Source organism: Lycium ferocissimum, chromosome 11 (assembly GCF_029784015.1).
Source record: "Lycium ferocissimum isolate CSIRO_LF1 chromosome 11, AGI_CSIRO_Lferr_CH_V1, whole genome shotgun sequence".
Taxonomy (NCBI): Eukaryota; Viridiplantae; Streptophyta; class Magnoliopsida; order Solanales; family Solanaceae; genus Lycium; species Lycium ferocissimum.
The window spans coordinates 13,532,002-13,550,828 of record NC_081352.1 but is presented as its reverse complement, the minus strand read 5'-3'; the positions used below and the strand labels follow the sequence as shown (position 1 = coordinate 13,550,828).

Genomic DNA, 18,827 nt, shown 5'->3' with positions numbered 1-18,827 from the left:
GCTAGCAATGCGTATTACTAGATATGTGTACTCTTTTTCCTTCACTAAGATTTTTCTCACTGGGTTTTTTCCTAGTAAGGTTTTAACGAGGCACAAATGTATTAATGAACATCCAAGGGGAGTGTTATAAACCATTTTGTCAAGTTGTATTTTGGATGTATTATTAATGATTATACAAGTAGAATTGTAAATTGTACCACTTGACTTTAAGTGATAAATACAACTTGCACTTGCATGTTGTATCTTAGTTGTGCCAAGTTGTGTACAAGTTGCAAGTTGTATATGTTGTAGTTTTAAAGGCAAAACTCTTCTATAAATAGGGAGCTTTGTTTCTCATTTGTAACATCAAAAAAAATGATAATACAATCTCTCCCTCCTCTCTACAAAGTTATTTTTGGTTTCCTTCTTTTATTTATTTGCAATTACAAAGTTTTATAACAAAACCTTGTTTGTTTTCAAATGTGGTCAGCTATTAGAAATTTTTCGAAGATGGGTTTTGAAAACCCAAAAACTATCCTGGAGTAGTTTTTCAAGTTTTCAAAAACTTGCATATCATTTTTTCAACTCAACATCAAAAACACTTTTTTCGAGACTCAACCAAAATGAAGTCTAAACATATCAGACCTTTAATTCAAAATAGATTTCAAGCCTTATTCTCCTAAAGGGATACCAGATCCCATTTGTGGATTACACTGGGTATGTTGTTGTTGTACTATTCTAAAGAGCTAGTCATGTAATTATCAAAGTAAGCAGTTTGGTCAAATATGCTCTAAGTTTATGTGTATGTGTGACAGTGTGTAAAAATCCTAAAACATGAAAATTTTGATACCTTCGCTACTTGAAAATTCCAACTTTTCCAAATTACTCGCTCCGTCTCTAAATAAGTGTCCATTTTTTCTTTGTGTCCTAAAATAAGTGTCAGTTAGAAAATCGATGCATAATTTACTTGCTTTTCCATTACTGTCCTTGCTTTTAAAGAGGTAAGAGATGATTAGTTAAGTTTGATTATAATGATCAATAAATAAACATAATTAGGTAAAATTGGTATGATAATTAATATTTTTAATGAATGTGGAAAGCTGAAAGAATACACTTATAGCCTGTTTGGTCAAGTTCATTTTTCCCCATTAGTGCTTATTTTAAAAAGTGAGGTGTTTGGTCAAATTTTTGGGAGAAAATAAGTACTTCTGAGGAGTAGAGAAGCTTAAAAAAATAGTTTCTGCCCAAAAGCGCTTTTGAGAAAAATACACTTAGAGCCTGTTTGGCCTAGCGACTAAAAACTGCTTAATTTGAGAAGTGCTTTTTTAAAAGTGTTTTTCAAAAAAGTACTTTTGGTGAGAAGTAGTTTGTATTTGCTAATTCATTTGCAAAATGCTTTTCACTGCTTTTAAAAAGCAGATTGTGTTTGGCTAATCTTCTTAAAAAGGAGCTTTTGAATGTCAAATTACGAAAAAGGACAAATATTAATGAACATTTACTATCAAGAATATTTTACAGAGAGAGACTATTTTGAATATCTATATGAAAGGTTTTTACTTTTATTGAATTAAAATTTAAAAGTACATATTAAAATTTAATATAATACGTAGATAATTAAAAAATATATTAAATATTGATGTAATATCAACTACAAAACTACAACCAAAATAAAATTCAAAGTCATTCCTCAAAATAAAATTCAACACAGGATTATTAATTTGAATTAATGGACTAATGAGGGATATACTTGATAAATCTGTATTTATGGTAGGGATATTTTTATCTTGAAAAAAATAATTTTCTGCTTCTATTTTCCCAACCGCAGAAAAACTGCTTCTGCTTCTACTTAAAAGCAGTTTTAATAAATGGCCAAACACCTCAAATATCCAAAAAAAAAGTGCTTTTTCTAATTTTTTTTTTTTTAAAAAGCGCTTTTGGCCTCAAAACCGCTATGCCAAAAAGGCTCTTAAAAACACTTTTTAAAAGTTTGGTCAAACACTAATTGCTGCTTAAAGTGCTTTTTTTTAAATTAATTGGTCAAACACAATTTTTTTTCACCAAAATACTTTTTTGAAAAGCACTTTTCAAAATAAGTTGATTTTAAAAGTTTGGTCAAACAAACTATTATTTAAGGACGGAGGGAGCATTACAATAGCAAATATTTTCCCAAAACATGCCCACCCAATAATAATATTGTCAACAAAGACAAAATGGAGAGTGTCTGTAAAGCTCAAATTTAGAGCATAAGTACTTTTTGTTTTATTTGTGCGTTTGCTAAACATCTAAGCAGGGGTGTTCACGATTTGGTGAAAAATCGATCCAAACCGAAATCCTAATCAAACTGATTGAATAAACCGACATTTTTTTGGGTTTGGTTTTAAATTTTTAAAAACCAATAATATTTGGGTTGGTTTTGATTTTATTAAAATAAAATCGAAGAAAAAATCGAACCGAACTGACAAATTATATACATATTTTTTATAATTAAATATATAAATGATATATTAAATTAGATTGAAATCACCATGAAATTCACGAAGCTTAATCACATATTTTTCTTCCGTAAGGATTAGCCAATCTTTCTTGTGTCGTAGGAAGATAAAGTTTCAAGAATTTTTAGTTTTTTGAGTATTCTAACTTATATAGAATATATCATAAGACACTATATAGTTAAATATATTTGACTTGATCTGAGTATATTTTAGCATAAGGATGTTACATTTACCTAATAAAATTTGTCACTTTATTTGTTTGTTTAAATTGAAGAAATAATAGTAGAAGAAGAAAGAAAGAGTATATATTTATGTATTGTAAATAACCGAAAAACCAAACCAAACCGAACCAAAACCGATAATAACCAACCGATAAATGTATATTATATTTGGTTTGGTTTGGTTTTAATATTTAGAAAACCGACTAAGTTGGTTTGGTTTTGGTTTTGACCAAAAACCGATCCAAACCAACCGTGAACACCCCTACATCTAAGAGTGTTTTATAGTTTGTCAAGCTTCTGACTATGAATGTAAAATTGGGCTAGACCTTACTAATAACAGCAAGTTGTGTCATTCCTGCCAAAATTTTATGCATGGTATATTTAAGCCAATTTCTCAACTATAAAATGCAGATAAATGGTAGAAAACAAACAATTTTCAAAAGAAGCAAAGTTGTTGATTTCGTAGGATGTCTTGATGAGTTAAGAAAAAAGCAACTGAAATAAAGTGAAAAGCCAAAGATACATATAACATGACATGTTCATAGCAGCAGTTTGCAGCTTCATATTTTATTTGACGCCATAGTTCCGTTAAGAACGTTATAACCAAGTGAAACTACATTATACCAACAGTAAAAATTTCGTTAACAAAATAAAGCAAGTAAATACCCTCACAATCATCAATATAAAGGCGAACAATACAAAAAGATTAAAAGGGTCTTCAGAAACCAACCTCAATTGTTTTTTCTTACGTTAAAAGCGCCAGCATCAAGTAAAATATGGTGCCATGGATATCTAGTTTATGAGAAGTCCAAATGTAAAAACAAGAAAGGGTTAATTTCTGTTCTTTTCTTCTTCTTAAAAATGTTAAAGGCTTCGCGTCAATGAGAGAATTCTCCCCATCAACAAATAATCTAAACAAAACAAATAAGCTAGATATATTGTGCGTATACATGAGGGGCAACTTTACATGCTGATGCAATTTTAAGTGTAGGCAGCACCTGAATTACTTGGAACATGTCAGTATAACTTTATGAAAGCGTGACAGCTTCATGTTGATGGAACAGTTGAGAGCTCTACCAAAATTCGGTGTAGGGCTTGCGGCTTGGAGAAAAAAGGTGAGTGATCAGCACCCTTGAGATGAAAAACCCGTTCTGGTGGATTTTGGCTAATCATGCTCTGTTGTAAAGCTATTGGTATAGCATTATCTTCCGTTGTTTCTATGTAAAACCGTCTGATGGAACCATACTTGAGGTCAGACAGAGAGAGCTTCTCAAGGACTGGGGAGAATGGAATTGGCCTCATTGAAACAGAAGCTAATGCGACGTCCTGAAAAATTCTGAGTTAGTAAAGAAAGCTCTGAATATCTGAAACTTGTCAATTCAACTAAGATATACCTCATGGTAGTGTAGCGGAATTGATTTTAAGAGTTAACGGAATGGCTACATTAGAAGCATGATATTATCAGCTAATTCCCGGAGAATTTTCTCTTTCCCCTCCCTTCTGATAAAACTTAGTAGCGCTAGCATTGAGGTTAGGGTGCTAATGGATAAAAGAAAAACATCTTCTACTGGCATATTGGCAATTCATATCAAGATATATAAGTTCATTGGTATAAGAGAGATAATTTGCTCTCAGATGTCTATATTGTTTACAGAGAACATTAGCTGCTCATGTAAAATGGCGCACCACTCTGTGTGATGCCCATAGATTCACCATTTCAATGCCATTGGCATCTACCCAATAGAAATATGTTACCAATTCATAGATATAGCTTCTTCTCCACACCCATTTTCCCAGCTCAAAATATATGACAGCCTAGCTTGACCGACAATGGAGATTAGAAATTCAAGTTTGAATAGAGTATTATACTTGAGCGAAGAGAGATAATTTCAGTAGTATTTTTGGAGTAATAATTAAGATCCATGAATAAAAGTGAGGATATATACATCAAGTTCAAACAAATATATATATACAAGGAGACTTGTTTCACCATTTACTAGAGAAAAGTACTTTATGCAAGTAATAGCAAATTTGTTGTCTACAAAAAATAGTTCATACAGCACAACATACCTTAGCAGGACTATGGTTGAATAATAAGTCTTTCAGGAGTGATTTGTCCAGATCAATGGCAGTTGGTGGTTTGTCATTCCCATTTGCATAAATAAATATTTGAGACTGCCTCATAAGGTCATTTGTCTTCATCTGAAATAATAATGGACTTTTCATTAACCACAGATAAACTTCTATTTGACCATGACGCAACCATCCACCCCCTAAAATAGCACAACCCCCCTTTAGCTGCATATATAGTTAGCTTGTGTAGAATGACATTATGCCACCATGTGTTATTTTGTTCATGGAATGCAGGATAAGCGGGACATGAAGAGTTAAAGATCCTCTAAAATTTAATCCATTTCATTCTAAAATTAAAATAGCAAGGAAACTTCAGGCACTTGTTGAGTCACCTCATCCTCAACCCAAGCCCTTCAATTCGAGAAGGATTGCAAGAGTCGGTGACGATGGACCCTTCAATATCACCCACTCTCTTTCTCTCCTCTCCAGAGAAGAGACGGGCAATTTATTTTCCTGGTAAGTCGCCTCCTTCCTTTCCATGTCAAAAATATTGTTTGCATTGAGATGAACAAAAAGATCACTCACAATTTTGCTCAAGCTATAGTTGGTTAAAGCTTAGTCCTTTGCTAGAGGAGTATAACCTCACAGGGATTAACAAAAAGGACCCTGAAATACGTATCAGACAAAAAACTGTGAAGCATAAAAATGCATGCATCAGAAGAGATTCTGTATTTCCAAAAAGAAACTCAAATTTCTTCATGTATGGATGGAGGCATCAGTGTCTTCACTTGTGAACAACTGATACTGCTAACATCAAATGCCAGAACAAGGCAATGCATAAGAAAATGAGATTCACCTTATAAGTTGGAGTACCAACAATCAGCTGACTGCTAATTATCTTTCAAAGGATTAGTGAAATCAGTATCTTATAAAGTAGTTCAGAAATTTGCTTTTAAATTCTAGAAATACATGCCCCCAAATACTCAGAAGATAAAACCAATCAAATTTGAGCAAGGCACTCCACGCATAAAAACTATGATTGAGGCTTAAGTGTCACCATTCTAACCATATGCACAGTGCGTGAATCAAGGGAGAATATATGATATAACTTTGTAAGAAGGAAGAATAGAATGGATAGATGAGTGAAAATTTCGGAAGAATCAAATGAAGCAATTGATAAACCTATGAACATATACCTTTTCTGAGAAGATATCAAGGGCACTTTGTCCACTAGTGAGCATTGTTGCAGCAACAAATACAGCCTTTGAAACTTTAGAGGGATAGAGCTCCATTGCAAATGAAACGCATGCACCACCGAAATCATGTCCTACCAAAATCACCTACATGGTTGAATAAAGGTTCCAAAATTTAAAGACACATGTTTCAAACTCGAGGAATTTCCTTTGGAAAATTTGGGTTTTACAAAATTTGGAAAATTTCAGCATATAACGTCCAAGTATGACGAAATTAGATTCAAGCAGTGACACTAATTGCACTAAAGTGTGAAAGAAAGAAAAGAACATCCAAGCCCAATTATATTACTAAGCGACTTCTTCAATCTGCATAAAACAAGCCAGCAGTCCAATGTAAGAACTAGCATTCTGTTCCTTCGTTTTCGTAGTTTTCTTTTCTTGAGGGGAGGAGGAGAGACACTCATGAAGAGTACCCATACCCTCAAGAATGATCAGGACATTATCTCAATCACTATAGACAATGAAGAAGAATGTTAGTTTTCATATTCAGGTGCCACAGTTTTTGATAAATTAACTTGAGGGGAACTTAGGGCGAAAAATGATGCTTATTGAAGATGCTGAACTTCTTTCTTAAACATACTTTTAACTATCAATCTCTAGGATTCGGAAGCAGAACCCTTTCTAGGCTTCAGCACCATCACAATTTCCATAAGAATGGAAGATAAGACAATAGAACAAATTGGAATCAAGAAAGAGAAGGCTGAAGAACTGACCTTCTCTCCATCAACAAGCTTTTCAAGAAAATCAGTGAGTGGCTTTGCGTATTGCGATAAGCTGGTGATGCTATTCGTGTCAGAAGAATGAACGCCTGAACCAGTTAAATCCACTGCGGTCACCTTAAATCCAGCCTCCTCTAAAAGTGCAATGGTTTTATACCAACACCAGGCTCCAAAGCCACCACCATGGACAAGGACAAAGTGGTTTGTCTCTAAATCATCGATGGTTAATTCCTGCCAATTATATATAGACATCCATTTAGCATGAAAATGGGAGATCAAATATAGTCAAAGTCACACTACAGCAACAAGCAAAACACAGTGTTTCTTTACTAATATAGCAGAAATGACCTCTTCACTTATCTGTCAAAAGACTCAAATAAACAAAGTAAAAGAAGCTACATTTCTGAAATAACTATGAGGAAGTATCAGTCAATACTTTCCATTAATAGCCAATTGAGGACAATCTACTATTCTATAGTCAAAAGAAAATGTTAGATTACATTGTCTGGTTCTGCAGATTTAATTATTCCCCCCTTGCAGCGATATGGAACTCTCAATGGCTCAATAATTTGAAACCTTCAATACATTAGTCTAATCCATATCAAATTTCCTTAAGTGGAACTTCTCTATTAGGATTTGCAGCTCATCACTCAGATATGCAACAAATATTGAAAATGTGTAGATTGTCGAGTTATGTAGTGTCCCACCCTGGCTATAGAAATACATCTAAAGAGGTGTTTAAATCTATTAGGCCACTCTACCTATTGTCTTGAGGTTTGACAGGGCATATAGTCTAAAATATTCATTTCAACTTATGTAAATGAAAATGCAATGGTTGAATAGATAGTCTAATAAAGAAAACATCACATCAAAATTTGAATGATTTAATTAACTTGAATTCTCCAAAGTTTGTTAGAGTTGTATAAAAATGATATAAGGCGCATCCAAAAATGGGAGAGTAATACTCCCTCCGGCCCGTAATAGTAGTCACATTCCACTATTCGAGAATCAATTAGGCTGTTTATTTTTAGAACTACATTCAATTAGATTAATTTAATATTCCAAAATTAGAACTTAAATCTTCAAAAGTTGTACGAAAAGTACTATAAGTTGCATTTTTTTCTCATAGTAATATGGTGAAAATATATACTCCCTCTCTTCCAACTTAAGTGCATTACTTTCCTTTTTAATTTGTCCCAAAAAAAGTATCTCTTTATATATTTAATAAGTTAACAATTCAAACATCCTACTTAGCAAGTTTAAAACCACAAGATTTGAAGGACGTTTTAGTAAATTACATACTTCTTTAATTAGGATCACAAGATTTAAAAATTTCTTATTATTCCTTAAATTCTGTGAATAATCAAATTAGGACACTTAAATTGGGACACAGAGAGTATTAAATCAACTCAACATTTTAAAATTAAAATTTAGATATTTAATACCTACATGAAAAATACCACAATTCTTCTCATGTCAATGTGATGAAAAAATATACTCCCTCCATTTCAATCTATTTATGTGAATCCATTTAACTGGGTACGACATTTAAGAAAGAGTGAAGACTTTTGAACCTTGTGGTTCAAAATAAGTATTGCATATTTGTTTGGCTGTAAATAATTTCATAAAGTGAATTTATTTTCAAATTAGGAAAGAGGTCATTCATTTTGGCACGGATTAAAAAATAAATAAGTTCACATAAATTGAAACAGAGGGAATGTTTTAAATTATAAATTAAAGTTCGAAAAGTGTTAGCATAAATTAGGACAGAAGGAGTGCAAGTAGTACCTTGTTAAGAAGCTGGTGAGGTTGAAGCAGAGGATCAGTTAGTGAGCGAGACCTTGAACTCGAGCAACGTGGCAGCGCTCCTTCATTCTTCTTCTTAGCTTTACAATTGGAATACCTAAAGGAAAATATTTTATTCAAAATCCCAAATCTCTACACTATGAAAAATAGCTAGCAACGTCCAATACGAAACCTACTTTAGGTCAAAACAAAAAATTAGAATATAAATCCTAACTAGAAATAATTAAAATATCAGATCCTAATCAACGTACTTTAGTTTTCTACTCTCTATGACTCAATTTATGTGATACAGTTTGGATTTCGAGAGTTAAATAAAAAATCTTTGACTGCGATACTCATTCAATATTTTAAATTTTTAAATCTTATGACTTATAGTTATTTTTATGTACATAGTTTCTAAATATATAAATTATTTTTCAAAAGATTTAAAAATTGTATGTTCGAATTGAATTCACGATTAAATAAAGAAGTTTGACTCTCGAAAAATAAAAGTGTCATATAAATTAGAATAAATGTAGTAGCTAGCAACATCACTTTTAACTCAAAACACGACAACTTGTTCATGTATAATTCTGACTATAAATACTAACGAGACATAATTAAAATACCAAATCGTAAGAATTATTTTTTCCAACAATACCGCAGCGACGTTGAACGATCAAACGAAACACCAGCTCCGTTGTTTTGCAACTGTTGCTGGAAGAGAATTGCGGCTGCCAGGGCTCGATCCTGAGAGGTGAAAGAATCTTCATTTTTGGAAGACTGAAATCTAGAGGACCATTGGTACGTTAAACGCTTCGCTGGTGGACTCTTCTTCTTAACGGTGGACTTACGGGAGAAACATAACCCCATTTTCACATGTAACAGCTTCGCAGAATTATTTGTATATATACTGTATATGGAGAAGAAAATATGTATACGTAGACGAGAATGTAGATGATGAGAAATGGAGTTAAGGAGATGAAGGTGGTTAGAGGTTAGTACTACACTTGCTTAGGACTTTCTCTTATGCTGATGAAATGATTATACAGAAGCTTATACTAAAAGAGTGGGACGTGGATGTGAAAATGGATCCATTTTTTTGCCATTATTACTTATAACCTACTCGCTAAGTTGTTTTTCATTGTCCATTATACTAAAAATAAATTTTTTATTTTACTTGTTCACTTTGAAAAACAAACTCTTTTTTCTTGTTTTACCTTAATATTATTTACTCATGTTCAAATCATTTTTCAAGTCTACATAGACTATACACCAGTGGCGGAGTCAGAATTTTTACTGAGAGAATTCAAAATATGAAAAAGTAAACACACGAAGAAGGTTCAACGTCTACTATATATATAAAAAAAATAATTTTAACCATGTATAAATAGTGTAATTTTCCACCGAAGGCGGAACCCCCTTGGCCCTTTCTCCCTCTGCCCCTGCTATACACCAATTAATATGGGTATCAAGGTAAAATATATACTTAATTTATTAATTATTAAGGGGCGTGCGAAGTTAAAAGTGAACCGACAGGTAACTTTCTGGTATTTACACAACAAGCGTCATTTATCAACCAATTTATGATAACGAACGAATAAATTATTGATATGTGCAAAATTAATTGAACTTTACTGAAGAACTAGGAGCAGATCGATCCTAAGTTTTAACTTGAGAAAATTTAGTGTGCAACACTCGAACGTATGAATGGCGTAAATATTTTAAAAGTTGTATATTTTTTAAAATATCCCAAATTTGTCCTAATTTGTATTTAAAAATATACTTAATATATATTTAAAAATTATTTAAAAACCTTAAACTAAACTGTTAACTCCATCTCTGGCATGAATATCATACTCATTTTTAGATACTTTTATCTACTTAGAATTATTTCTAGTTTTCTACGGAATTAGTTGTACTTTATTAACACAAAAGCCTTGGGAAACACTATTCAAAACAGATCGATGGTCAAAGGGGTAAATTTTGTCCGATGTAAAAATTGTGGTGGACATGATACAGTCACACAGAGGACTGTAGTCTCATATGGAAGATAGAAACTACTTGCGAAGATATTTGAAAGTTGATCAATTAATTTGATGATGTACATTTTGTATATATTTCTAGATTTTGGTATAAGCTAGCAGACAACTTATTAGCCAAGTTCTGTGTTTCTTTAATTTGTTACATAAAGTTAATTACGTTCTTATTTTCTTTAGTTGAATTGTAAATGATGCGACCAACGAATATGTGACGGGCCCAAAATTCGTCACAAATCATAATTTAATTTGTGACAGAATCGTCCGTCACAAATTCTGTTTTTTCTTGTAGTTTTGCTACATAAAGTTAATTAGGCTCTTCTTTTCCTAGTTGAATCGTATATGCATGCATCGATCTTTGACTCTTTAAGGTTGATTATGTGTTAATACAGTAAAGTTCTTTGTTGTCAAAAAATTAAAAAAAAAAAAAATTCCCTCCTTTCTACTCCCATCTTCTTAGATTATGTGATTACTCTATTTCGAAAATAATACTTTCTTCTAAAGTTGAAAATAACTTAACTTCTCATTTTATTATTGATTACAAGTGTATATAGCCAAATAACATGTTTAAGATCTCATGTTTCAAAAGTTTTTATAAACACACAAATAATATAGTAATTATTTAAAAATCAAAAGTTTAAAAGTCTTTATTTCTTTTGTATATCTCATAGCTACTCAAATATAATCACATAAAATGAAATAAAAGAAGTAATTATTAATTTTTTTCAAATGAAGGGAATTGAATCGAGTTAGGTGTAATGGGACGTTAACCCCCAACCGAGAAGGCATCAATGTCATCCAACTACTATTTTCTGTAGTGCTGTAAAACAGGAGTATATATATGTCATAAAATATGTACCTAAGTATTGATTGGATTTTGATATGTTGCTACTTGGTAGGTAGATCATAGATGATATGACTTTATTGATCACTCGTTTAGGTGTAATTGGTCCCAAACGCTGTGGAAATGCTATTTATGCTAAAAGAGATTAATAAATTCTGTTGTATGGTGGGTTCACGGGTTGTCTCCTAAGAAATCTATATTTTCTAACTGATTTCCCGCTGAAAAACATTCAGTTGCTATTTCCTACTAAATGTCGGTGGGAAAAACCTAAATTGTAGTGTTTTCACACAGAAAGATTAGGAAGTTTCCCAGCGTTTTAATGGAAACTTGTTTCCCACCATGCGTTTTTTCAGTAAGTTGGTTCTGTGAGAAAGAGGTGCAAAAATCATATTTTATAAAGACAAATTTCTTTACTGAACATCGATGGGGAAAACCTTTATTTTTAGTAGTGTTTGGTGCAATAGTCTGGCACTTGTTCTCAGAGGAATTTAAGTTATATTTACTCATGACAGTTTCGAAAATTTTCACATTATTAGTGTAATTTAATAAATTGTAGAAGGTTATTTTTATTTGTTAAATTACTACTATATCAGGCTAAATATAAAAAAAATTCACGTTATTTCTTTTAATAAGAAAGTTACATGTTGTTGTGTAAATATTCTTTACATCATCAAGCATGGAACATTAATCTATTACAAAAAAACGGTCGGGGAGATCAATTAAGTGCAGAATTTCATTGTGATTCCTTCTTCATTAAAAATTAAAAGCACGAGCTTTTATTCTGAAAAAAAAAAAAAAAAAAGGCATGTAAAGGTTGGAAAGCTAGTGCTTTAAAAGTTCAAAACTTAAGGAATTTTTATATTGTATAGCTGCCTACCCAATACTAGTCAATAAAAATATATTTTTGTATATCAATTGTAATATATACATATCTTACATAATTAATGTATAGTTTTGTATATTAGCTGGAAACTGTAATTATTGTTAGTCAAGCGGCCAAATGTGTGGCTTGATAATTAAAAAGTATATATATTGGCATTTGGAAAATATATATTTTTCTTATTCTATCATTAGATCTAACATATGCATGATAAATTATTAGTTACCATTTTTATTAGATTACTAATTAATCAATATTTATTATAATTTTTTTTATCTATAACTAGCTTACATTAATTGTGGAAATATTTTTCTAGTGTTAGTGCATTTATAAACTTGCAATCTAATGATATATGCATGTCTTTGCTCAAGTGTGAGCTACGACAACTTTCCAGTGTTTTAGTTTCTTTTTAAATGTTTCTCTTGTCAATCCAAACCGGATAGTATTATAAAGGAGAATCAACCAAAACTATGATCTTCCATTTAGGAACACCGCCACCTAAGTTTTGCTAATAAGTTTTAGATCAAAATTTTGTTACACTATTGATTATAATTTAACTTGGTGATTGATTATTGTGAAATAATAATACTGTACACCCTCTACGGGTGCCATGACCTCATATATATATGAATAATATTTACATATTACATAAATACCCCTAGGTATCCTCTATTACACCCCCTCAAACTGTGCGGGGGAAACCACGCGCAGGTTGGATCGTAAATATTCAAAGCGTTGACCGGATAAGTTCTTCGTGAAAATATCAGCCAACTGGTGCTGAGTTGGGACATAGCGAACTACCAAATCACCATGAGCAACACGCTCTCGTACAAAATGATAATCAATTCGAATATGCTTACTACGATCATGTTGAACTGGATTCACAGCTAAGTACGTCGCAGAAACATTATCACAATAAAGTCTAACAGGAGAACGTATCATCAATCCCAACTCTGCTAACAGAGAACGGATCCAAAGAGTGTCTTGTACCGTGTGAGGCAAATCGCGCCTTCGCTACTCCTCGGTGGACGACTTGGACACCGTGGATTGTTTCTTCGCGCGCCAAGAAATGAGGCTGTCCCCAAAAAAGATCGCATAACCCGTGGTAGACCTGCAACTATCGGGACAGCCATTGAATCTGCATCTGAGTAAGCTAACATAATTGAAGCTTGCCTGCAAGGACGTAACCACAAACCAAAATCGTGCCAAATCAACCAAGTACAGTAGACACGCTTAACGACCCAACAAGTGAGATGTACGAGGAGCATGCATAAAACGAGAAACCAAGTGTACAAGATATGTAATATCGAGTCTAGTCATGGTCAAGTATTGCAAGGCCCCTACCATACTACGGTACTCACTAGGATCGACAATAACTCACCATCGGTGAGAGACAAAGTAGTACGATCGGGAAGAGGAGTGCGTGCGGCTTAGCTGTATGAAGGTTGAACTTACGAAGAAGATCCTTAACATACTTGTGTTGGCATAAAAATAAGCCATTAGACGTACGCACTGCTTGCACCCCAAGGAAGAAATGCAAATTCCCCAAATCTTTCATAGCAAACTCTTTGGCCAAAACGGAAATGAACTTGGTAATTAAAGGAGTAGAGTTGCCAGTAAGAATGATATCATCAACATATAAAAGAAGATAAATAATGAAATTGCCCTTACGAAAAATGAAGAGAGAATTATCGGATTGTGCACAAAAGAAGCCCTGTCGCAACAAGAAACTGCTAAACCGATGATACCAAGCTCGTGGAGCTTGTTTAAGACCATAGATAGACTTTCGGAGACGACAAACATGATTCGGAAAATCAGGATGAACAAACCCCTTAGGCTGTTCCATATACACTTCCTCTAACAGTGTCCCATGTAAGAAGGCATTCTTAACGTCTAATTGCCGAATAATCCAACCAAAAGAAATAGCAAGAGTTAAAACCAACCGAACAGTAGTCGATTTCACAACAGGGCTAAAAGTCTCAGTGTAATCTACACCAGCTTGTTGATGCATTCCACGAGCAACTAGACGAGCCTTAGGCCGAACCACATTACCATGTTCATCGCATTTTAGCGTATAGACCCATTTTGTACTAACCAAGTTTTTATCAGAATTAAATGGTACTAAGTCCCAAGTATGATTAGTGAGCATTGCATTAAACTCCTCGGCCATGGCTTGACGCCACTTTGGCACCTTATTAGCTTGTGAGAAACAACTCGGTTCTTTTTCATACTCAATAGTGTTGAGATTTAATAGAGTATTTGGTTTAAAAATACCATCTTTAGCGCGAGTCCGCATTCCATGAACATTAGTAGAAGACGGTGGAACAAAGATGCCACCCAAAGGAGGAGCGACATTCTGTTGGACCACGGTATCAGAAGAAGCACAAATGTGGTGCGGACTGTGGGGCTCAGAAGAAGACGCAGGTGGGGAAGACGACTCAGCAAGGTATGGGCTAGGTGGGACGCTTGGACTGGAATGTGACAACTCAAGAGGGGACTGTGTAGGTGGCTGCGGGAATGGAGTAGAACTCGGTGGTGGACTAAGAGGACCACGAGATGAGCTGGACGAAGAAGGTGAACCTGGGGATGGGGCAGACAGACGGGTGTGGTCCGAAACAGAACGGTCACCTAAGGGAATGGTGTGAGCCACATTAGTCGGGGATTGGGAGAAGGATAAAAGTGAAGGGTCCGAATCACTAGTCCCAATGACTTTGGATGGTTGACTCGACACTAAGGTTCGATATGGATAGACGGACTCATGAAATCCGACATCCCGACTCACATATACCCGGCCCGTAATGGGATCCAAACACCGATAACCCTTATAACCGGGAGCATAGCCAATGAAAACACATGACACTGACCTAGGAGCTAACTTGTTTGATGGTTTTGCAGGAAAATTAGGAAAACACTGACTTCCAAAGACGCGTAAGAAATTATAATCTGGAACCCGTTTAAATAATTTCTCATAAGGTGATACACCATGCAAAACTGGAGTTGGCAATCGATTAATGATATAGGTGGCCGTATAAACAGCATCGACCCATAATTGAGCAGGTAGTGAGGCTGCAATGAGCATTGTTCGGGCCAACTCAATGATATGTCGATGCTTTCGTTCGGCTACCCCATTTTGTGCCTGGGTGTCCGGGCATGATTTTCGAAAAGAAATACCATGATGTAAAAAATGGTTAATTAAAGGACCATTATCAAACTCACGCCCTCCATCACTTTGAAAATGTTTTATTTTTGTATCAAATAAATTCTCAACCAACTTTTGAAAGAAAATAAAATTTTGATAGACATCTGATTTTCTTTTTAAAGGATAAATCCAAGAGTAGCGAGAATAATCATCCACAAAACAAACATAATATCTGTATCCAAGATTTGAGGAAATAGTAGATTGCCATAAATCAGAATGAACAATTTGCAAAGGTTTATCACACGAATGAATGACATCTTTAAACGGAAGACGATGAGATTTTCCCAAACGACATGAAACACAGTCGAATAAAACTAGTTGCACAAACAATAGCCTTATTTTTCCTAAGTGTGTCTAGAACTCTATCTCCACAAAGTGACCAAGTCGACGATGTCAAAGTTGGACCAGGAATGGAGGTTGTCAAAAGAGCTATTGGCGGAGTAGAACGATTGGTGATGGTGATCGGGTATACACTCCCCTGACTAGTAGCCTTGAGTAGCACCTCCCCCGAGTGGTTGTCCTTTACAAAAACATGATTCTCGTCAAAACTCACAGTACAATTATTATCTTTGCACAATTTTTGAACGGACATTAAATTAAATTTAAGTTGTGGAACATGATAAACAGAGTTTAACTTCAAAGACTTATTGTTGGAGTTTAAGGAGGCATCACCAATATTTTTAATAGGGACTTTAGTACCATTTGCAACCTGAACTTGAACTTGGCCAGAGTAAAGAGACTTATTCGTTAAAATACCTTGATCATGAGTCATGTGGGAAGATGCCCCGGAATCAGGAAACCAAGTAGTGGTTTCATTCTCGCCCGTAGGAAGTGCGAAAGTCGACGTGACGACGTCCGAGCATAACGGGAAGGACAAGAAAGCTGCCGAGTGACTCGGATGATAGCATATTTGACAAACTACGGGAGGAGTATTAGTCCCAAACACCCCCTCAACATTAGAGTTGCCTGCAAAGATATGGTTAGTACCACAGGAAGCAAGGGCCATAATACTTTTAGATGCTAAATCTGAATTACAAACTGCCATACCTCCTGGAGTATTCTGAGTGTGTGCATTTTGCTGTGGCCCTGAGACACCCCCTTGCTGCTGTCCGTGTTGCTGGCCACTGTGACCGCGACCGCGACCGCGCCCACGGCTTCCACGGCCTCCACGGCCGCCACGCCAGCCTCCTCGGCCCTTACCGTTATTTTTATTGTATTGTTTTTGCTGCTGATGGTAATTAGAAGTAGAGGAGTTAGTGTTGGTATGAGCAGACGAAGTACTTGCAGCAAACGCTTGATGAGTCACTAGCCCATGTTCCCTGTTCTTCTTGAAAATCACCCGTTGTTCTTGAACTAGTAGCATAGAACGCAGCTCATCAAAGGACATCGCCCCCGAAAAATGAGTAACTCCAGTAATGAAGGATTCATAATCCTCACCAAGACCCAATACGGTGTATTCAATTAAGTCTTTATTCGACACAGGAGAATTGATAGCAGCAAGAGAATCAGCTATCAGTTTAATCTGACGAAGATACGCCTCCATAGATTGAGTCTCGCCTTTCTCGACATGAGACAACATACGTTTCAACTCCATAGACCGAGCCATACTTGCATTCATAAAACGAGACTGTAATCTCTCCCAAATCATTATCGAATGTTTAATATCATGGACATCAACTAAAGTCTCTTTAGACAATGTAGCAAACAGACACACACGCACAATTTGATCAATTCGTATCCAATGATGATAATCCGGATTGCCAATCGCACGATGATTATTATCCAATATATAAAGTGGAGGCTTCAGAATGGAACCATCAACCATGCCAAGCAGACCATGAGCAATAAGAAACGATTCAAATTGTGTACGCCACGGTAAATAATCTTCAACAACATTGAGAGTAGTAGTAACAAAATTCTTGACATTAAATTTAGACGGCTCTAGACTAGCAGCGAGAGAGGCAAGAGACGGGCGATGAGGATGAAAACCAGGGGGTCCGCCAAAGCCAGAAGGCGTGTGTGGCTGGGATACGAGTCCTGGATGACCAGCGAACGTCGAACCCCCATAAGAAAGACCACGCTCAAATTGGCTGGTCTGGAAGAGAGGAGAAGGAGCCACAGACCGTGTTGGAGTCCACATAAAAGTTGTCGAGGATGGCTCTCCATTACCTTGGTGCATAGGAAACGAGGAGACACGAGGGCTGCCAATTGTAAAGGGCAGCGACATAGTGGCGCCATGAACAGGCAGCGTCACCGACGACAAAGATGAAGAAAGAGGCGTGGACAAGACAGACTCAATATTGGTTGAGACCGTGGAAGAAGGAATTCCAGTAGATGCCATGAAACTGGGCGGAAGCAGGTGGCTAGGGCTACGGAAAGAAGAAGAAAAGAAAAAAATTAAACCCTAGAATAACGTGGCTCTTGATACCATGTGAAATAATAATACTGTACACCCTCTACGGGTGCCATGACCTCATATATATATGAATAATATTTACATATTACATAAATACCCCTAGGTATCCTCTATTAATTATGTCTGGCTTACTTTGTAAGTTAGTAATTCCACTTATTATTTACAGCACAGTTATCTTTTAGATGAATTTGATAGAATAAAATATTCAAATTACTAGTGCACAAAAGTTAAACTTGTAAGTTATTAGTTGCATGTTGTACAAAGTAAAAAAACAAGAAGAGATTGGAATGCAGGAGCCGTGAGGCTTGTGGTCTAAGATTCAAAGAATAACATCATAAGTATCTCATATCTGGGAACTTAAAGTTGGCACGTGGATTACTGAAAATACTATGATCAATCTTCTTCATGATCACTCTGTGCATGATGTATGTACTTATGCAAGGGAATAACCACTTAGTGGTCCTAAGGCCAGAGTTATTATCGGAAAAAGAGGAAGCTTCCAAATAAATTAGTAGCACTTGATTAAGGAATATATAGGATCCTGGAAAAGAAAGACTAAAGAAATTAAAGCATGATCGATCGTGAATTTACATATGCATAGGATCATCATTGATTGATCAAGTCATTTAGCAAGATATATAGCGTGCCCTTTCTAAAGGCTGCTTTGGTACGATTAGGAATGATCATATATATATAGATATATATATATATAAGTTTACTGTTCGCAGAAAACTTGATCTCTAAGAGTGTTTTTTGTGTGCTATGCACATGCATCACACTGCCAATTGGTGTGGATTTGTGGTCCAAATTCTTGGATTCAAAGAATATGGGAGTACACTGTCACCATCATGTCCTTCTTACTGAAAGATTGATTGGACCACAAGCAAACACTTTTTATGCATTCATCACTTGCTCATCATTCTCTCA

General features: G+C 35.0%; 1 protein-coding gene across 2 annotated transcripts; it reads right to left on the bottom strand.

The window, feature by feature from the left end:
* Window positions 1-3,605: 3,605 nt before the first annotated feature.
* Window positions 3,606-9,574, bottom strand: LOC132037467 (putative methylesterase 11, chloroplastic). 2 transcript variants are annotated; one of them, XM_059428001.1, is made up of 6 exons: window positions 9,184-9,572; window positions 8,526-8,640; window positions 6,732-6,968; window positions 5,962-6,105; window positions 4,763-4,894; window positions 3,606-4,018 (listed from the first exon to the last, which is right to left on the bottom strand). In XM_059428001.1, the coding sequence occupies exons 1-6, from the start codon at window positions 9,393-9,395 to the stop codon at window positions 3,740-3,742; spliced, it is 1,119 nt and encodes a 372-aa protein (XP_059283984.1). In that variant the 5' UTR covers window positions 9,396-9,572; the 3' UTR covers window positions 3,606-3,739. The 2 variants fall into 2 exon arrangements, with proteins under 2 accessions (XP_059283984.1, XP_059283985.1); XM_059428002.1 differs by lacking the exon at window positions 4,763-4,894 and having other exon boundaries at window positions 9,184-9,574.
* Window positions 9,575-18,827: the final 9,253 nt, after the last annotated feature.

Excerpts from the sequence above, each read along its gene's own strand:
- LOC132037467 (XM_059428001.1), bottom strand. The coding sequence starts at position 9,395 with ATGGGGTTATGTTTCTCCCGTAAGTCCACCGTTAAGAAGAAGAGTCCA. Across the intron at positions 8,641-9,183 it reads GATCGTTCAACGTCGCTGCG|GTATTCCAATTGTAAAGCTA; the intron begins GTATTGTTGGAA and ends ATTTTCCTTTAG. Across the intron at positions 6,106-6,731 it reads AGCTTGTTGATGGAGAGAAG|GTGATTTTGGTAGGACATGA; the intron begins GTCAGTTCTTCA and ends TCAACCATGTAG.